This window comes from Aulonocara sp. 'chitande type north' Nkhata Bay, linkage group LG4 (genome assembly GCF_057382095.1).
Source record: "Aulonocara sp. 'chitande type north' Nkhata Bay isolate Kocher_YH1m ecotype deep benthic linkage group LG4, A_spYH_male_GT1.1, whole genome shotgun sequence".
Classification (NCBI taxonomy): domain Eukaryota; kingdom Metazoa; phylum Chordata; class Actinopteri; order Cichliformes; family Cichlidae; genus Aulonocara; species Aulonocara sp. 'chitande type north' Nkhata Bay.
The window spans coordinates 29,553,177-29,575,025 of record NC_141347.1 but is presented as its reverse complement, the minus strand read 5'-3'; the positions used below and the strand labels follow the sequence as shown (position 1 = coordinate 29,575,025).

The window sequence follows — 21,849 nt, the reverse complement described above, 5'->3', positions numbered from 1 at the left end:
CCTACATTGAAAGCTCGAACAACACATTGATTTCCTTCAAGCTTCATTTATTGAGATGACAGTTTGGCTTTGCCTTGATTTACACAGTTATGGTCATTTACAGTGAAACTATTACAAAACAACCTCGAGCAGAGAGAACAGAAAAATAATCTACACTTCAAGGTGATCAAAACATAACTGTAATCTTCATTTCTAGAATTTGTTCCAGAAGGATTTAGTTTGATGTTGCAGAGAAATCTAACCTGCCTACTCTTCACATGATTTCAGACATGATATCACTGTTCACAGGGTGTCTGCAGATTTTTAAGGCCTTTATAGACACTAAAATCTCTAAGTGCTAACAGAACACAATACACACAAATCACAATTCCTTTATGAGCCTAATTTAAGCCCCTTTAAATCAGCTTTTTTTAATCCTGTAAATTCTGGCATTAATCTGAGCTTCAACTCATTAAACAATGCTCGGAAAGTTTGACATTTTAAATCGTCAGCACATACCCTGTCTTAGATAACATCCAGCTGGCTGACTCCCTCTACTGGACGTTTAACCTACCCATTTCTTTTCCTCCATTATGAGGCTGCAGGATGGTCCCTTCAGGATAAGGTCATGTGATGCCTGTGCAGATAGGAGCCATACTGAACACTGTCTCACTGTACTACTGTTGGTGCACTACAATAAGTGAGCTGAATAGTTGGCATGAGTGCAGGTTTGTCATTATTTTAAGATCAGGTTGTATCTTGGTGGGATCAAATGTAAATACACAAACATTAAAACATCAGACCACACAAACACACGCTCCAGGGACCACATATGAATTAATTAGTGAGGTGCAATAATGTGACACTGCTAATGGTGAATGCTTACAGTCCATTTACCAATGAATACAGTGAGATATATACATTTATATGATAAAGAAGTCGACTCTTTGCTAAAATGCAACAAAGCACATTTGACCCAAGTTTGTTAATGTGGCGATTGTCCAAATAACAAAAACATAAATCATTCTTCGATCGTCACAAACCATCAGTTTCACTCTGTTTGCTCACTTTTCACTCTCATTCGTGTTAATAAATTACATTCTGAAAAATAGAGCCTGTATTTGCCAGTTTTGGCCAAATCTATACATGTTCATACATTATTAGCAAGTCGTGCCTTTACAGTAATTGCAGTTTTTACATCTACTGTACATTCTTTCACTGTACAATTTCGCACAGTCCTGTCCATCTGTAACGGAAGAAAAACCAACAATGTTGAGTTTTGGAGGTGTATTAGTGCTACAGAGAACAAGTACTGTACTTTCTTTATCCTGAGCATTCTAAAAAGCTACAATGAATAGTTTTACTTTCAGTACTAAGCAGTCTACAATAAAAACAGAATAGGTCTTCAGTGTAGTGTCTGCTCATACATTACACAGTCTGAGGATATACATTCAAACCGTTCCATTTGACTGTAGCTTTTCTTGTACAAACTGAAGGAATTTTAAAAACAAGTCACTTGACACATTATTCATATAGTTACGTATACACTCATTGCATCCTACTTGCTATTGTGCATTGGCAAAATAAACTGAGGCATTAACATTATTGGTGGCTGGAAGAAGCTAATATTATTGCATGTTACTGCAAAGTGCGCTCATGCTCTACATATGCATAGCTGATATGTTGCAAATGTGTTACTTTTTTCATTGTTTCCCACACACACGATAGTGCTTTAGTGTACACAAGGAGCTGCAGTGAGTGATGATAGCCCTAAGCTTTGGTTGCACCACAGATCAAATGATATTTCATCTTGCCAGAGATGAAAATTTCATGTGACTGTAGAATTTTCCACTTTTTCACTGAAAGCAGCTAAACAAGCAGCAGTAGCAGTGATGACTTTGTGGTCAGCTACTGCACTACAATATCATGAAAAATATTTTAGCATTATGAGCTAAAAGAAAAAGATCAGCATTTACATTTTTGTGGTCCTCTGTACATATGTTATTGTGTGTGTGTGTGTGTGTGTGTGTGTGTGTGTGTGTGTGTGTGTGTGTGTGTGTGTGTGTGTGTGTGTGTGTGTGTGCATGTGTGTTTCTATGTATGCTTCCCATATGGCCATAGCAGCTTTTCCCTGAAATTTGTTTTCACTGAAAAAGAAAGGATTGTGGAAGGACTTACTGTATACTCTTTTTGTTCTGACACTCTTGAGACGTTAGAGACTCAAATGTCTGTAGCACCAACCTATTGGCAGATTGATCATAATATGCAACCAGAAGTAAGACAGAAGAAATAAGATCTAGTTCACTCTGTCCCCGGCAAGCTTCATCACTTGAACTTTTTTTGTTTTCATTCTGCAGTACACCAACAGCCTGTTAGCTCCTACAACCAGAGGTACTGTATCTTCAGATCATCACATTCTCATGTCCAAAGCCCCCATGGTTGAGAATGTGTTTTGAATCTGAGCATACTGTAATCGGCAAAGCTGCTTTCTACTGACACTGTATATGTAATGCAATGTTATAGGCTTCAATACAACAAACACAAGCATATGTACCTTGTAGAATCTATACGTATCATCTCAAAGCTCATCATCACAAAGCTCCATGCTTATCAGTGTATTCCTTTTCGGTTGATGCTTCTTTTTTTTATCCATGAACACCAGTTTTGTGTGTTGATTTTCCTTGCACTGTTTTAGTTCCGCACTTCAGATGCTCTTACTGTTTAAAATCGAAATGGATTATGCACTATGGTGTCGATAGTGGTTCCAGAAGAGATTGTCAGCAAAAGGTATATTTTGGATGGCATAAATCTATACAGTAGGTTATTGGTAGTTTTCATCTGTCTTAAAAATGGCTCAGAAAAGAAATCACTCAATTAAAGCCTAAACACTTAAATCTGATGTTCTAATTAAACATCCTTTCCCACAGTGTCTAAACTAATCCCAATCTGAATAAGCTATTATGGGTACTTTAGATCAAGCTTGCTCAGATGAGGCACTTCAGTATTTCATCCTGCAATACAGTGTGAGACTTGTTGGCTACTCATGCAACACGGGGCTTGATTTGAACTTTGAACCCAGCAAAACTAGACTTACCAAAATACATACTATGTAGAGCACCAGGCATCATATCCAAATCAACTGGGCAAAGGAACAGAAACCAAAATGTAAATAAAAAAAATCAGGAAACAAAAAGAATAGAAAACTTAATATAGGTATCTGTGGTTTTGTAGATGCTAATTCCCACACTCCATCCCCCACTCAAAACCCCAACCACTGTCCAAGAGGTTCTCTGATGCTAGTCGCTCCTGAACTCCTCTTCAATTTCTGGGAGGTTCTTTTTTTCTCTCCTCAGAGTCTCGGTGAGGGGTCTGGAGCTACTGGGGGACTCCAGGTTTTTAGGTTCATTGGTATGGTAACTGCCCTTCTGCTGATAGGCATACACATAGATGCTGTACAGGCCTCCAAAGAGCAGCAACAGCGCCAGGATCACAATAACTGAAGGACAAGAATAGGAGTCAGACATTATCCACAAGACCTGGAAGAAAAAGCTGCTCCAAGAAATACTGATGACAAGCAAGTGTTGCTTGACACAAAGATAGGTACAACTTTCTTATCTTAACAAGACAAACTGTTGGAATAAATTAATTTAGGTCTCATGTCGCCTATGATGACATAACACGCTTTCGTTCTGCTGTGCCAGAAGTCTGTGATCTAATTCTGTAACATCTTAAGTGTGATGTTTACATTCTGCGCATGTGTGGTTTTTTGGTCTCTCTGAACAAGAAATCACTGCTCACACTAGTGATTTAATTAGTTAGTGTGATTTACTGTGAAAGGTCATCAAAACATACAGAAAGACAAAAAATATAGGGGGTTATCTGATTGTTGGGTTTTCTCTGTTCTGTTTGTATCATTTGGGGGTTTTTACTTTACAATATAAACTGCCTCGAGGCAACTGTTGTTGTGATTTATAAATACTGAATGCGCTCTCACTGGAATTAGACCTGCCTTTCGAGACATTCTTTGCTGGGTTTGATCTCTTCTTCCTCTTTTTTCGCCTGTTCCTTTTAGGGGACGCAATGGATTTACCTCCATCTTACCCGATCACCAGCATATTCTCCCACTATAACTCTCTGCATTTCTTCCTTTTCTACATTCAAAAATCTTTTTCTGTGGTCTTCTTTTTTTCTTCCTACCTGACAGCTCCATATTTAACATACTTTGTTCAGCATACACACTCTTCTGCACATGTCCAAATGATCTCAGCCTTGCCTTTCTCACTTTTATCTCCAAATTGACCTGTGCTTCCTGTCTTTTTGTTATTGCTGCACTATACATGATAGCAGATTGCACTATCATCTTACAAACCTTCCTTTTCACTCTTGTCACAAATCTCACCTGACTTGCCTCTACCCACTCCATCTGGCCTGCACGCTCTTCTTCGCCTCTCTTGCCTTCCTCTCATTCTCATTCTTCCTCTGTCTTGCCTCTGCTGACTTTCATTTCTCTGCAGTGCATACCTCCATCTCTATAGACTCTTTTAGGCCTGCTCCCTACTCTCAAATACAAATCACAGCATCGTCTACAAACATTCATGGAGGCTCCTACTTGACCTCATCTGTCAGCCTGTCCATCACTATTGTAAACAACAAAGGGCTCAGCGCTGATCCCTGAGCTAATCCCACCCCCAACTTGAACCCATCTGTCACTCCTACCGCACACCTCACCACTGTCCCACTGTCCTCATGCATGTCCTGCAACACCCTCACATACTTCTCTGTCACTCCTGACTTCATCCCCACACACTTCTGTCATCTGAATAACCGCCTTCCACTCTTCTTCCTCTCCATACATGTCCTCACTTCCTCCTCAGTAATCCTCTGTTGGATTTGATACATTTAAAATATGATCTGAAATAGTGCACTCTCTGAAGCAAGGTCTTAGTAAGCCAGAGGAAATTTTCAGATAGCTAGAGGAATTTTCTGAAGATTGGAGTGACCTGATAAGCACTTTGTCCTTAGTTCCCAAGCAGCTGCATTTAGAATTTGCTAAATGAATATGGACTTTGAAGATGGACTTTCTGTAATCCAGCTGTAGCAAAGGCATAAATGAGTTTTTGCATCAGATTGAAATGACATCAACTATAACTTCAAGATGAAAGACCATATTACAAACATGGTTTTTCATCTTAAAAGAGAGTGCTTGTAAGTATTCAGAGACCAGCTGTACATGAGCTTTTAGACCAACCACATTTAATATTTGACAATTCAGTGAGTGCAATCGTGGCATTAAATTGCCTGTAGGTGTGTGGAGGTTTTTTGTCGCTCAGACTGTTTGCTGTGTAATGAAATGGCAAAACATCAACAGTGTTTGCCAGCCTTTCTGCCAATAAAATGTTCTCAGCGCCTTAGGTTCATAAACACAGCAAATGGTTACAGAGAATGGTCTGTGAAGTATAAAAAAAGATAACTTCTGATGTTCTACAGTATTTCTATGTCTCTTGGAAAGATATAGAAGGGTAGAAATGGAAGGAAAATCAACATAAAGTGTCCTAAAATGGTGTTGAATCCTTTCACTAAAACTTCATTGTACGTTTACCTCAATCTAAAATGAGGAAGACCGTCCTTCCACAAGATGTATGTCGTTCTGATTGCAGTGACTATTCCCTCAAAGAGTAAAAGGGGAATCTAAATCAGGCTGACTAAATATCCCCCAGAGCATAACAGAGCCACTGGATCATTCACTGTAGAGCTCGAGCATTCGGGTCTTATTATCTCTGTGAACGCTTTTTCTGCCAGTAGAGATTAGCATTTTATTTCATTGGTAATATTAAAACAGGAGGTGTAATTTCTGAGTCATAACCATTTTATCTATGACAATATATCAGACAGAGAAGATGTTTGATATCTGGGAGGGACCTTTGTCAGCATAGCTGAATGTTGCATTAATCTTTAATGACATACTGATGTCCAGTATTAGCATAATATCTCAGAAGCAAAATGATTTATTAAGCTAAAGCATCTATCAATGATGAACAGTAAGCTGGGGCCATGCAGACTAAATATAGCTAATCCGGTAAAGGTCTCAGACAGGGATGAAGCAGGGAGTCTCTGTGCTGCAGTTTAATCCTGAGACTCCAGCCTCTCCTGCTCATCAGGGGGACCTGCTCTAATTTTTTTTTCATCTGTGATACTATGCTGCAGGCTGCTCATCTGCTCTCAGTGCATGTCCTCCACGTCCATGTTCTCATTATAATATTCATGTTGATTATATAACAAATACCTTCTATAAATGCATATTGAAAGCAAGTCAGCTGGCATTGTTATTGTTATGACAGCTTATATCTCTGTGTTGCAAGTACGGGCCAACACTCATGGCTATTAATTATGTATATATATATATATATATATATATATATATATATATATATATATATATATATATATATATATATATATATATATATATATCAAATAACTCATACATTGCACTAATTTTCTTTATTTAATCAGTATACCTGAATGCACTCAAATATAGACAACACTATCATTTGGTATGAACTGAAATGCTTGAAAAATACTTATTTACTTTACACATGTTTTGTTTTTCCACATATAATGAAATTCTGCCTTCAGAAAGAATAAACCACTGAAATGCTCCTGTCAGACTCTGACAACTCTGCTCTAATTTTGGATTAGAGGATTTTAGGAAAAACTAAGAGAGAATTTGAAACAGCATTTGTGTCATCTGGGGCACGAGGAAAAGAGTAAAACAGAAATGAAGGAGATGAGTGGTGCTTTAGATTAAATGAAATAAACTACTAAATGTCACATTACACGTTTTGTACAACTTCAAGATAAAAATGATTCTTACCTGTTATCCAAAATAGACCTAGGTCATCATGGATATAAATATACTCTGTAAGAGAGAGATGCACAGTTCAGGAAATGAACAGAAACCAATAATGCCTTTATTTCATGAGAGTTACACTTTGAAAAATAAACTTCTACCTATTCCAGTAAACCAGGGGTCGGCCTCCCATGGTACATAACCGAGGACAGGAGGGAAGGCACCACAAATAGACTCAGAGACATAGCCGTGCGTCTGTACTGGAGGATCTGTTTCGTTTGGACGGAACAGGGACTTCAGAGGTGCATAGACATTATATCTGACCCCAGATATGCAGCCTATGAAGCCTGGAGCATTGTGCCTCTGGATTTCGTAGTCAATGTCACCAACCTCTGAAGGAAACGATACAGAAATTAAACATGAGATGAGGATCTGATTAAACAAAAAATAATTTAAAAAAAAATCCTTGCAGCAAGATGTTATTAATAACAGATCGTTAATAAGCCTTATACCCATCACTCTGCCCAGGAACATGGACTTTGGAGAGTCAAACCTGGCATCTTCCACCAAGGTTATCTTTTCCACAATAGGCTCCATGTAGTCCACCTATGGATAGAGAAACATTTGTTTTTACACCTCAAAGGGACATTGCAGAATAAAAAGACACCACTGCATTCCTATAGTACGACCAGCATCAATGATTATAAACAGTTAACCAGCTACAGATAAAGCACTTCCAAATAAAAAGCACTATTTTTAAGACATTCTCTGACGTGACATATGAAAGTAATAAATGTGAGGCTACCAACCTGGCTTTTATCAAAGGTAAAGATTCCAGCCTTTTTACCTGACCCCAAATCTAATCCCCAAATGTAAAACTATTACTTGAACATTTGTGTAGATCACTGTTCTTATAATTTGTAGGAAAATTCTGCTTCTCTTGGGGAAGTTCAGTTAGTTGGGTAATGTTCAGAATTACGAGACATAATAAATGATTTCACAGAAAGTAATCTAAACCACAGATCACATTGTACACAGTGGGAGCAATGACAGCTTGAACCTGGGTTTTGATGGTTCTGTTGTGTCTGGTTATGTTCACATAGTGAGGGAATCCATCTGCCAGGTTTCTGTGAGTCAGCTGGTACTTGTGTGTTATGACTCCCAGCTTATACCTCAGATCTACACTACCTGAGGGGAGAGGCAAGAGAGTAAATCAATAGCATACAGTACTGTTTTGCTGAATAACTCTAACAAGTGAATAAAATCCCTACGCTCTCCTAAAAATGAGGTTATGTGCAAAGTTACGGCTTTCCCATTCTCAACAAATATTGTTTCTTAGTTTTCCATACCATCAGTCTTGAGGACGACAGCGATGTAGTCCTGGACGAAGGAGCTTATGTAGAGCAACACGGCTGGTGTGTGAACAGTGCTAAAACTGAACTCTATGTCATCTGCTGTATCGTTGTAGCCGAGACTGAAATTGTCGTAGTGCGGGTCAATCCAGTTGGCCCACGCTGCTTCATCTGATACTGGCTTCTTTCGTATGTTGTACCTCATCCATGATCCAATCTCAAAATAAGCTCCAATATCTTAGAAAAATAATTATTAGATTTCAGTCTGCATTTCATTACATTTACTTTTGTTGTGCTGAACATAACTTACCTTTATGGCAGTAGAAACCATCAAAGGCTGTATTGTTACAGTCACAAGTATAGGAAGCATATCCCTCGATACACTGCCCGCTGTTTCGACATGGTATGGTAGCATTAAGACACTGTCCAGTACAGTTCCTCCTTATGCCCTGTTCTTCGTTTACTTTCCCCTCTAAATCGAGAGGCACGCCATTCATCCGCAACCCTCGAAGGCAGCCCAAGAAAGGTCTCAAGGTACGATTGGCTGAACCTGTGACAAAGAACACTTGTATCAGTGGCTAGAGGACACATTAAATTGATTTAATTTGTGTCATTTTTATATTTTGAAATTTCCAAGTACACCTCAGGAAACCTACCTACAATGAGAGGATGTGTGAACTTCATGGTGATAAAAGTCTGAGGTGGGAAGCGTTTGACTGCCCATGGCTGATAATCTACCTTAATCCGAGCCAACTTCACGTTAAGCTCGGCCTGAACAAAATGCCACTCGTTGTCATTAAGTGGCACAGGAGAGTGTAGGGTCGCATTAAGGATGCCATCGCCAACCATAAATACAAAAGCAAGATCCTGGGTGGCTGGAGGAAAAGAAAAGATACAATTAGCAAAATACTTTTTACAAAATGTACAGTTCTAATAGGATAAACTTGAGAATTGCCTTCTAACAGATGAACCCACTCACTATTGAGCTCTATTCTTATAAAGTTTCTAAGATGATCATCAGAGTTCTCCAGGAAGACACAATGGTCACGGTAGGTTTTGAAGTGGAAAGAGATGTCAACAGTTGTTTCAGGCCTGAAGGTGGGGAATGTTATGTAAGTGGGCTTTGTGAAGGCTATGGTGTTCCAGATGTTTCCTGTGGAAAACATTGAAATAAATTTGGAGAAAAACAACTCAGAGCCCCTTGATACACTAGAAATGAGCATATGTGTTTGCGAAAGCCATAATATTTAATCTCACTGTCGCCATGGCAGCGGAGTGGCCCAACTGTGAAATGTGCTTCTGAGCCGGTCCTATTGGTGTCCCCGACCACCACCCTCCTCACAGGCAGATGGTCTCTAAAGTCCAAGTAGCCTTTGTCCGAGTACCTGAAAAGCCACAAAGAAAACTATTAATGTCAAAGTCACAAGGTAAACACGTTCAGCGTGTTCTTCTCTCACCATTGTCTATAGTCAGCGTCGCAGTTGCACTGAAACTTGGGGTCGACGCAGGTTTGATTGACAGCACAGCCGCATTTTTGGACTTCTCTGAATGTCCCACCCCAATAATAATGGCTCTGATTGTTGCGACCAATCCAGTAAGTGAAAGGCCTTCCATCTATTTTGAAAGAGAAATTGAATCTGTGTTTGAAACATGAATTCATTTTCAATATTTTCTTGCTTATTGATCATCTGCACCCTATTAAAATCTGTCTCATCCTACTTACTGGGTGTATTGAGGATACGGGACTTATAGCACGAGTAGTCTATCCACTGTTCACAGTACATGGAGGTGTTTGCAAGAGCAGTGACTTCATCCCAGGTGGCATTCCAGTAGTTGACATCTCCTATATATGGCTTGTCGATTGAACTCCCAATCACCTTAGTACCTTCCACTCGATCACTCAATATCACTGTCCAAGCTTTATATGCTGCAAAAAGGTTTGATAGATGTAAGTCAAATCAGAAAAGGATCAAAGAGAATAATGGGGGGAAAGTAAGGAACATGATGAAACACTAAAGAGAAATTTACTATATAATAATATCTTCCTCTATAATAATATGGAGGAAGCAGAGGATGAAAAGTTTTACAAGACAGATGCAAAGACAGCAACAGCTGGATCTCTCTTGATATATAAATCCTTTTTTAAATTTCCCTTGAAACTTCAGTGCACATTTCTCATTACCCTCACATAATAGCATGACTTTTTTTCTCTCCCTCTTTTCGCAATCTACAGATAAAACATCAAACACTGAACACAGTGCTGCTGCAGCCATGCATTATTAGCAACAATGACTACTTACATTTCATTTTGCAGTACACTTCAAATGGTTTCAATGGCCCACTGAGATCGGGATCGATGGTGTAGTTTCCAGACCAATACTTGCCACTGAGTCTGTAGGCCTCACATGATTCTTTATAAACCGCTGTTTGGGGAAATAATGGAGCAATTTATTATAATAAGGAGTATAAATAACACAAGCAAGGTGTTATTTATTTAAGAAAGTGTTGGCGTTTTACAATTATCAGCTAGCACTTACACATGTGACACACTTCTCCTTTATAGCCTGTATTCTCACACAGGCAGATGAAGTCATCCCAAGACTGGATGCATCTACCTTCGTGCTCGCATGGATTTGGAGTACATCTGCAGACAAAAGAGATTATTATACTAAGTTTTTGGTTATTGAAAAAGTGAGCGACTTACATAAATAACCAGTGTTTTTTTTTCACCATCCTATTCTCCTTTTGTGATATTTTTGTCCCGCCAAGTTCCTTTAGACAGAGTTTATGAGGTCAAGTTACTTTTAAAAACCAGACACACCAAACAGTTATGTCTGACAGCAATGTGGGGCCAAGTAGTCCACAAACATTACATATGGGTTATTAATAAATATGATAAATGATTCAGCATGACATACACTAATAGCTCATTATTGCAGTGCCATATTAGTATCTTTTTAATTAAACGGAATCAGTCAGGTTTCCTGAATGACTGATAGTGTGTTTCACCTGTCAGTGATCCCACAGGTGCCCAACAGCAGCTCGGCATATCTTCCCCACTGTCGCATCAGAATAATGTCAATATCGAGCTGTTCGTTGTCTATGAAGATATGCTGCATGCAGCCATGGAAGCGATTCAGCTTGGTTTCACATTTCCTGACTGTGTTATTAGTTTTCGGACAACCTAAACGGAGGAAAGCAAATTTTGTAAGATTTGATGAGCACAGATTTGATCTATTTGATCTTTTTGTTGTTAGCAGTTATCTGAGAAATCGACTCACCTCCAAAAAAGTAGCGGTCGCCTGTCCGAATAGTGAAAGGGTTGGTGATCTTTAGTGGTGAGCCCTCCTCCTCATCAATAGTGAGAGTTAGCAGGTTGTCTCTGGCTGCCAAATCAACTGAATGCCAATAACCATCGTTTAGTCTGTATCCTGTGGAACAAGACGAAGCCCTTTGTGATGCTGTCATATTATGTTATCAGTACAGATATGTACAGTTGTTTTTGTACATATTATCAGTACAAAAATCACATGCATAATGCTAACCATTCTTTCAGTTGTCAGGTAAAGGTTGCCATGAATTGGCCATATAGAGTTTAGGGGCATGTCTCTACTATGGAGCTTTCCTGACCCTCCATGCATTTACATCCATAAGATCTTAGACAATGATACTGTTTTGTGATTTGCCTGTGTATACCACCACTGTGGATTTCAAACAATCAAGATGTGATGCATTAATAATCTTATTTTAACAAAGTCCCAAAAAGTTGATTCTGTTCATCTGGACATAAAGTTTTCAGTGGAAGAAACATTTCGTCACTCATCCAAGTGACTGCTTCAGTCTCAGCTGACTGCAGGTTCCCCCACCCTTATAAAGAGTAAATTTGCATATTGACTGAAACTAGCACCACTGGCGAGCAATGGGCTGTGAGGTCTGTTTCTTGATCATTAATATGTGTCTGAGAAAAGCCTACCAGCAGCAAACTGAATTTTCTTCTTGCCAGGCTGGAATATAGTGACATTGATCTGTCCCTCGCTCAGACCCAGCTCAAGAGCACCCAGATCATCAGCAAAACGTGTGAACATCAGGAGCCCTGTGTAGTCCCATGAGCGGAACTTGAACTTGACAAACATGCGGGGCCTCCTGAAGAACCCTGGCACCTGCAGGTAGTTATTGGGCCCAGCGAAGGTCATTGGTTTCAGCAAAATGTCACGGCAGGTAAAATGCATCTTTTTCTAGATGGAGAGAGAACATTGACCTCATTAGCCACACTGAAATGAATGACAGTGTTTGTGATTAAACTGTGAACATAAAACAGACAAATTTGGGTGAAGCTTCAAATTTTAAAGGCGATTACCCAAAATGATGATGTTGCTATATAATGGATTAGAGTTATCGTAGAGCCCTACCCTTCTTGGTATATGGATGTCGGGATCTTCTCTCTTGGCCTTGTCGATGACATTGATGCCATTGATGAAGACGTTTTCCATACAGCCCGCGAAATTTGGTGTGGAAGGGAGGTGAGGCATGTTTTGCTCTATTACTCCTCCTACATAGATCTAAGCATCGGGTATTAAGACAGTCAGATACCCAGCGCATTGTCCTACATTCACTAATATTTCTGCAGTTAAAGGGGAATATATTCCAGACAGTACCTGTTTATCTAGATCCAGATGAGTAAATTCTCCATTACATATTGCTGTCACTGTCTGACTGTCCACTGTGAGGTTCACCTGTCGACCATAACGTTTGATTGTGACATAGTGCCAGTGGAGATTATCAAGAAGGCTGCCAGCAGTCAGTGTAGTCCGTCCATTAACTTTGTGTACATTACTGCTTCCTGCAAACACAGCATGGAAGGAACTGAATAAAAATGTTCAAACCATGTTAAGATATTTGGCATAACTGAAAGACCTAACTCAACAACCTAACCAGCAATACCAAGATCCCTACCGTGACACTTCGGCTTTGTTTCAGGTTATCTCTGAGATGGATGTTACTCTTACAAAGATTTTAGTTCCTGGTTACAATAAATGCAAAACAATTTTTAATGCTGGTTGTACCAAGACTGATGTGCAGGTAAAGCCGGCCTTTCTTCAGCTCCAGGGTAAAGAGGTCTCCCTGAATCCCTTCACTGTGCAAAAGAAGGCCATCCTGCTCCAGAGTCTTGAAGTTTATGGCAATGTGGTCCTGCAGCGTACGGGACTTTTTTTCAGGATACTTGTAGACCACTGAGTCATCTCCATTGTACTGTAGCACATAGGAATCTGCAACAAAATTTCAACCTGATTCAGTTTAAAAGAGTAATGTGGCAAGTATGCTACATGGCTCCTGTCCTTGAGCTCCTTGAAATTGTTTGGCACTTTAGCTTGCGTAATGCATTCAAACAACTGAAGAGTACTGAGAGTAGTCGCTTATGAAAGAATATGGAACTAGTATAGCACATTTGGCATGTTTTAAAAATATAGTTAACAGCTATGGTTAACTGCTGGATGTCAGTTAGAATCAGGAAATCCATGTTGAGCATCCTTCAGTCATTTTTACCATAAGGGCAGCCAAACAGCTCCAGTCTCACACCAATCTTCCCCCCATTCTCTGTGTTCCATGCCAGAGGCAGCAGACGAATATGTTTAGCGGTAAAGGCGTAATGGAAGACATTCCTCTTCACCTGATAATAATTCCAGTTACCAGGCAGCGTCTGCAAACAGATGAGACAGGAGAAGAGTGGAGAGTTATTGAGCCACTGCTATGGTGTTAAAGCCTTATTAAGAGGCGATGATGAATTGATGATGAGATTAGCTTTGTCAGTGATAATATTCTGTGCTGTCTTTGTTTTTCAGCCTGTGGCAATGAATATAATGGAACACCCACTGAATCCCAAATCTGCCATAGAGATTACATTTGACTAGTTAATCCTCGACTCATCCCTTTTATGGCTTTCATCCCACCACGGCCATTAGGGCCCAGTGACACCTACAGAGTTGCCTCCTTTCATGATGTACGGCGTCCAGGAGTCTGGTCGATCTCCGTAGAGCAGAGTGTATTTGGTGACCCAGTCATATGAGTTGAAGGTCCCCTGAGTGGCAACTGCCACCAGTCGGTACTTCCTGCCCAAGTCTATCTGCAACCATGGCTGTCTGTCCCTTGGGGAAGGGGACCAGCCACTGCTGCCTGAGGGCATGAAAACGAAAGATTTGATCAAATTTGTCAAGAATCAAATAACTGGAAATACAACTGTGACCTTACAGAGCTAACCTTAAATCTTACTGGAATGATTACACAGTATGCAGTGTATGCTACTACTTATCAAACTGTGTTTGAAATACCTGCATCATAGCTGGTAAACACTCTATTTTACCTGCTAGTTGCTAACTTTGTTTAAAAAAATAGCTTCCTTTGCTAAAAGAAGGTTCAATCAAATTAAAAAATAATAAAACATGATTTTATGTTTTAGTCGCAGGATTTTTTAAATAAATTATATCATATTCTCTTCATTTCCATTGAAAGTATTGTCACCTTAAGATAGAGTCCCTTACTTTATGGCTTATAGATAGTGGATCTGAATGGAAGTACTACGGTGAATTTGTGCTGTGAATCAGGTCTCAAATATAACTAGCATAAAGTTAAGGACTGGCTCTACATTACAAGAACTTACCATATAGTTTGGCAAAATTGGCAGAGTACAGAAAGTTATATCTGGAAGAGGCCAGGAAGGAGGACGCATACAGCCCAGAGATGAGTGGATCGGCACATTCTCCTGCAGTGAAAACAGGGACAACACCAACGTCAGAAGGTGTTTTAAAAAGTTGCTTTTTATAACGATGCATCATTCGAAATGAATAACAACAGCAGGCACTCCTGCACAGCTAGATAAGAAAACTCCACTTGGAGATTAATTAGCGGTTACTGCATTCTCTGGGAGACACATTTACTCGGATTAATTCAATTAAATTCAAAGCAAAGCACTAATACCTTTAGTATTGTTTTGTTTGTTTTTTTGCAGATTAAAATAAACACATGTTAACTATAATAATAATAATAATAATAATAATAATAATAATAATAATAATAATAATAATACGTTTATAATATAATGTCAATTTTCATTGTTATGCTGATGACACCCAGCTCTACATTTCCTCCAAACCTAATTCATCCCTTCTGTCTTATGGAGATGAGATCATGATTCTCCTCTAATTTTCTCAAACTTAACAGAAATTAAACAGATCCCTATCTATGCGATCTGCTCCATATTACCACTAACTTCCCGCTCTCTCAAATCTTCATCTGCAATTCATCTTGTTGGTCCTTCTGCTTGTCTTATCACTACGGGGAACAGAGCTTTCGGTCGCTCTGCTCCTCGGCTCTGGAACTCGTTTCCTCCTCTCATAAGAAATATAGATTCCCTTCCCTTATTTAAGTCACAGCTCAATACACATCTTACTTTTTTGTATTTTAATGTATTTTAATCTACTGTTTTATTGATATCTTTCTTTTCTTTGTAAGGTGACCTTGGGTTTCAGAAATGCACCATCAAATAAAATGTATTATTATTATTATTATACAGACATATATATATATATATAATATTTAAAGAGAGAGAGCGCTGTCATGCTGCTTTGCTATTGTACATGTGGTTATAAGGCTAATGGGGCCATCACGCATCTGCTCAGACTTGCTCCCTGCTTGAGGGCTGTTAAAAGTGACCATAATTCTACTTAATCTTGCTTCTGTCGTGGCTGGGGATAAATGGCTGATGCCCTCACCTCCAGCTGTAAAGGAAACAGTTTCTCATTTTACGTGCCAAAATATGCTCCTTGAGACTCTTAAGACATTTAAAATAGATAAACCAAAATCCTGGAGGGATAATATTTGTTCAATGAAAGACAAAGCAGGTGCATCAATAAATAAATAAAATGTTTTAATCTTGCTTATGTATAACTATTATTGAAATGGAAGAAGCTCCTATCTGACCTTCCACCAGTGTCAGTATAATCCTCTCTTAAATGTTTGGAGTTGTTTACTACTAAACAGGAGTTTTAATCATTGTTTTACATTCGTGGAGGTCATACAGAAGAAGGCATGGTAACCAGTAGCTAAGGACAAGGCATGTTAGCAGAGTTAGTATACTGACTGCAAATGGAGCTAGATGAGGACAAGTGGAGCACAGTCTGAAATTTTAAACAACTTTAATGAGTTCCGTCCACATCTCTCCAAGGGCATGCTGCACATTCAGAGGGAGGAAATGTGCTGAACTTTCTGATTCAGCTTCTTCTCTAATGGCTTTCTCTCTCTTTGTGATACAGAAATGCCTGCTATTCTGCAGATAATCAATAACAAATCTCTGCTGCATTACTTTACTGCTGTGCTCTAAAGCCATTTCAAGTGAACCACACCCTCAAATGTCCAGTCCCACAAAAAATACATATACTTTGAAGTTTTGAGATGCAATCACATAAAAAAAAGCTCCTTTTCTATTCGTAGCTTGAGTAATTACTTCTTTAACTTCTTCAGTTACTAGTAAATGAAATGGTGTTTGGCTTTAACAGCTTCATCTTAGACTGGATCAAGGTAACCTAGGTCACACAGCTCCTCCTTTTTATGAAAAGCATGTCACGCACTCCGCACCCAGACCTATTCACTGTCTCACTTCCTTTCCCTCCTTTTGATACCACTCTCTTTATCTCCACCCCAACTCTAAAAACCCTCCAATCTTCCGTGCTTTCACTGTATCCCATTACTCTTGCTCATCATCATCATCATCATCATCACATAATGTTCTCTGCCTTCTCTGCCTGTCTCTTCCCTATTGGGCGTTGTCATGCTGCAGCAGTTAGAGCATACCTGAAGCCTGTGTACCCTGCTACTTGTGATTTTGCACTCCTCCTGTCTGTGCACCACACGGGGTAGTCTATTTCTCCGTTTATCATTAAGAGGCTGTGGAGAACAGCGTAGCTGTGTAGAGCTCTAGCACCACTCATGCTGAAATATCATTCTGCCGCTAGTGTGGGTAGGCCTGTCTGGGCTGACACATCGTTTTTGCCGGTTACATACAGTATGCAGAGGCACCTCCTTTGACTGACGCTGCTCTGTGATGCATGGCTGCTGACGATTCACACAGCAACCCTGTCTGAGTGAAGGCATCCACTGAATGCGGGCATCTCCAAACATACCAAAACATACTGCAACAAAGCAGCACATAAGAATGGCAAGAAAGGTTTTGCTAAATTATTCATATTTGGGCAGACATCACAGTGGGTGGTGCCTGACTACCAAGGACCAAAACTACAAACACTACAGAATATCAGAGTTCTGCTGAGACTTAAAGTTAAATCTAAATGACTATTGCAGCTTCTTTAGATATAAATTCCCCTCTCATGAACCAAACAGTTAGTTCCTTGTTATTCAAACTATAAGCTTTAGATTTATTCACATGTATTCCACCTTCTTATTCCTCACACACACACACACACATACACACACACTCTCACTTCAGAGAGCGAGTTTCAGCCTCACCCCAGGATGATTTAGTGGGGTGAGGCTCTGAGATCTAAGACTCCATTTTATTCTGGCACAGCTCCACTGTGCATGTCTCCACAGCAGACCACAGGGCTGCATTAAACTATCATCAGAACTTTTGTAGATAAAACACAGAGACATCAACTTATTGATTGGAAATCAGCAAACGAATGCACTTGACAAACATATTCAGCTTAACTGGTTTCTCTGTTCATCTTCTGCAGTTAGCGTGGCATCACAGAGAAACTTTCTCTTTTTCTCAAAATAAAAAAAAAATAGTTCCTGTATAGCAAAGTTATAATTTCTCATAAGGGGATATCTCAAAGGCATATATCAATACTACAATGTGGAACCATTTATGTTCTCAATAACCTAACAACAACACATAGATAGATAGATAGATAGATAGATAGATAGATAGATAGATAGATAGATAGATAGATAGATAGATAGATAGATAGATAGATAGATAGATAGATAGATAGATAGATAGATAGATAGATAGATAGATAGACTAGAGGTAAGTCAGTATCTGAATTTCTGAATTTCACATTCCAAAGTGACAGGAAGTCATACCTTAGTCCATCCTCCATCTTTCTTACCTAAACTAATGAGCCAGTATCTGGGAGTGTGCGTTAAAGAAGCAGTGAAGACTCTCTGAGGTCATCTTGACAGTGACATCACACATAACGCTTATCGGTATGCATTCAAGCTCTGGTGAATGGGTCTAGGTGGGTGTTTAGCCTTACCCAATTTTAGCCCCAAACATACCCCCACAAACGTATTCCTTATTCTGTCACCTGCAAGACAACTGAAGCACTTCAGCAGTCTTATAGCAGATGTTGATTTCCCATTAAGCTAAAAGCGAGATGCAGCGCTTTCTGGGCAGCTCATGGACACCTAGGTTTCCCAAAAAAAAAAGTACTGCAGTGGGCTGGTCCCGGTCAGGACGCTGAGCCCTGCTCTCTCAAACGTTGCTATTAAAAATCGCTCAACCGATTCTCGCCAACAAGAAGATACACTGTGTGTGTATATTATTATATTTGAATCAACATAAACAGCACTGCGCTTTTAAAATAAAATAGAGTTGAGCCCGCACGCTGCAGAAACTTGCGTGCAGGCTGGGAGAAAGCACTGCAATGCAGACAGTCCAGTGCAAAGGGGGATCGCCGCGCGCACCTTATGCAGGACCGACGTGGTTTGCTTCAACACTTTTCGTGCTTTGAAATGTTCAGTAGCCAAAAGAAAGCCGTGAAAATGAAATCGTGTCCGTTTAACACAATGCCCGGTTTCGTCGCAGCGTGCGTTGCCCTTCAAACATCCCAACATCTCAGGCTACATTTTGCCCTCCAGTGGTATTTTTCACTCATCAGGTTATCGCGTGTTAGAATGCAACTTTTTCGTCAGCGTATGATCCGACACTAAACAGTCTGCAGATAATGCATGTATATACACCCTGAAATATTTTAATCATATTCTAGCAAGCGACAGTAGATGAATAATTGCTGTTTCACAAGACTTACGTGATGAGCAATGTTGAAACCCCCAAAACAAGAGGCATATGCTCAGTGTTTTGCAAGTCATCCTTCACTTAGGACACGTTTATCCACATATGCTATGTTAATTAGATCGTAGATTGTTCTGCAGCATCCTCTCACCCCCCCTTTAGCCCAACTTTAACTCGCGCTGCTCCAACTCCTCTTCCCGGGATCTCGGGCAGCCTCTACCGGGGCGGGGACGCGCATCGGTTGCTGGTGCTGATGCTGCGCTTCGCCGAGAGCGCGCACTTTTCTTTTATATCCTTTTAATGGTTTTATTTACATGACCGTAATGGAATGCATTAGCTCCTGTATGGTGGCAATCAACATGCTTTTCAGTTTTCTGCATAAGCGGTGCGCTTGCAGGCAGTTCAGACAGGATTCAGATGGGTCCCGTACGCAGGAGCCTGGATTTTCAAATGCAGAAGAAATTTGATAGGCGGAGAAAAAGAAACAAAAAAACTTTTAAAATCCGCAGCTGTCAGGTGTTCTCCACAGCAACTAAGAATACAGTGATTTCAGTCCCCAAATCAATATCGTGAAGCTGGTCAAAGTGATCAGTTTTCAATCAGTTTTCGATTAAATATCAATGTTCTGAATATTCATTCCTCTTTTCTTTTCCTTTATATTTCATATCATCCTTTGGCACTGTTTTCATGGCTTCCACTTGTCCGGTTGTGCCCCGTGTTTTCAAGGGTTTGGTTAAGAACGCTTTCTCTCCGGGAACGCAGACGTGAACTTCTTCCAAAAATAAGATGACGCTCAGTAATATCCTTTACCAGCAGCAGAACCGCAGAGTTGGCTATGACAATCACATCTGACCAGTAGGCTGCACTGTTCTGCTTGATGCTCGTGTGACCCTTGTCCAGGTATTTCGTGCAAGTGCAACCCTCACAACAGAACAGGTCATAGCCTAAGGATGCCAGTTGTGGCTGAACTCAGATTCATCCCTGGAGACTCACATGCACAATGGAGTGGGGGCGGGGTGAGAATGATGCGGAGGAGAGGGATTTATGGCGATGGGTGGCACACTGACCACAAAGGGGGGGGGGGGGAGGCTTTGGGATTAAGAATTGGGTTTATGGGACGGCAGTGCGTCAGTGATGATGTGAGATTGAATGCCTTTATCGTGGGATTTACGTGTTTTCAATCAAATCAGATGGTCTGTTTGTAAGCTGCAACTATTTTCACTCCCGAAATACCGTAAAAGTACAGAATTATATCTGCAGAGAGAAGACAATGGCAAGCAGGAGAAATTGACACGGGAGAGTAAAATAGGACATCAAATCAGCACCAGAAAGTGGCTGCAAATAGTCTCCAGGCTTTGCATATGGATTTGTCTAACTGACAAGAGACAGAAAGCAAAGTTTCTACAGTCAAAGTAGAAATTTCTTGAAACCCCCTACTACCCCAAATATTCAACTGAGGTTTTAAAGTAGTGGATTGTACAATAATCAGTAATATTTTACAGATGTACTTGTTTCCGATAAGATGACCTTAATATTGAGAGGAAAATAAAGAGTTTAACACCCTCACACAGCTTGGATAATTTATAGTTCAGTATACTGTAATTTATGGTAAGGCAGCAAGCAAAGAGGATTACTTAATTTCAACGGGCATTATTTTAGATATAATGTGGTGCATGCAGTAGATGCATGCAGCACATCTGCACCTAGCTTATAGATATGGCTGGCTGGAGGCCATCTCATTCTCTAATTACCTTTTATATTTGACCTTATAGTGACTTTAGAGAGCTGATGATAGCCTAATGCTGGCTGAGGTTAAACAGTTCATCTGGATAAAACAACTCAATGTTAAAAGTGATAAATGATTAATATGACCAGTTCGTGGTGGACTTTCCAGATAATATGTGTGAGGGTTTTTTGGAGGGGGTGTTGTGATTCTCAATGGTTCTCAATGGTCACGATTAAAAAAAACTATTAAAATATTTTAAATATTTTGTTAAAATGCTCTTAATTAATCCATAATAGGGAAAAACTCCACTTCACTTTACATTTAGTTGTTACCCCAAGTAATATACATTACAACTCAGGTAACAGAAAGAGAACTTAGACTTATTTAATTAACGTGTATTTTTTTAATGTGCTCATGTGCAGCATTTTTGCAGGTTAGGTACAGGAGCAGTTACACAAGAGTAACAGCAAAACTGCACAATTCACCACTAGATGTCAGATATGGCTCATACTTGGGTCGCTGCTTCTCACAGTACAGTGGGTCTGCTCACATTACAACACTTGAGCAGCAGTTTTGCTGGTTGCCATCCAACTATCTCACACAATATGTTTGTTTTAACTCTGTTTTGCAGGTCTTTCGAAACATTTCATGTTGTCAAAAATGTTCAAAATTCTAAATTCTAAATGAATAAAAGAGGGAGCTTTCATTTTCTAAAATTAACCTGGCACACCTTAAACCATACACAAACAATTATTTATAATAAAGAAGTAAGAAGGTATTTCCATAATCGTGTATACATCAGTCTCGTGCTTTTTTTTCTCTTTTCAATTCAATTCAATTCAATAAAATTTTATTGATCCTGAAGGTTGACCCCGAAGGAAATTGGGTTTTCCCATTCAACCTGAATCACAAAATA

At 39.7% G+C, this 21,849-nt stretch overlaps 1 protein-coding gene across 2 annotated transcripts; it reads right to left on the bottom strand.

Moving 5' to 3' along the window:
* Positions 1 to 15: 15 nt before the first annotated feature.
* Positions 16 to 20,187, bottom strand: cntnap1 (contactin associated protein 1). Of its 2 annotated transcripts, XM_086289737.1 has the most exons (24): positions 19,224 to 20,184; positions 14,837 to 14,938; positions 14,159 to 14,352; positions 13,726 to 13,879; positions 13,245 to 13,448; positions 12,837 to 13,021; positions 12,591 to 12,740; positions 12,155 to 12,416; positions 11,463 to 11,612; positions 11,191 to 11,365; positions 10,719 to 10,825; positions 10,482 to 10,604; positions 9,905 to 10,108; positions 9,639 to 9,795; positions 9,439 to 9,566; positions 9,161 to 9,334; positions 8,838 to 9,056; positions 8,492 to 8,731; positions 8,179 to 8,418; positions 7,890 to 8,017; positions 7,342 to 7,435; positions 6,991 to 7,221; positions 6,854 to 6,898; positions 17 to 3,475 (listed from the first exon to the last, which is right to left on the bottom strand). In XM_086289737.1, exons 1-24 carry the CDS (start codon positions 19,282 to 19,284, stop codon positions 3,276 to 3,278), a joined length of 3,927 nt encoding a protein of 1,308 aa, XP_086145863.1. In that variant the 5' UTR covers positions 19,285 to 20,184; the 3' UTR covers positions 17 to 3,275. The 2 variants fall into 2 exon arrangements, with proteins under 2 accessions (XP_086145861.1, XP_086145863.1); XM_086289735.1 differs by having other exon boundaries at positions 16 to 3,475; positions 6,991 to 7,435; positions 19,224 to 20,187.
* Positions 20,188 to 21,849: the final 1,662 nt, after the last annotated feature.

What these genes read in the sequence shown, in the direction of transcription:
- cntnap1 (XM_086289735.1), bottom strand. Translation starts at nt 19,284, where the DNA reads ATGACTTGCAAAACACTGAGCATATGCCTCTTGTTTTGGGGGTTTCAA. An exon ending in AGGAGAAGTGTGTCACATGT is followed by an intron (nt 10,605 to 10,718) that starts GTAAGTGCTAGC and finishes TTCCCCAAACAG; the next exon opens with CGGTTTATAAAGAATCATGT. An exon ending in CCGTATCCTCAATACACCCA is followed by an intron (nt 9,796 to 9,904) that starts GTAAGTAGGATG and finishes CTTTCAAAATAG; the next exon opens with ATGGAAGGCCTTTCACTTAC.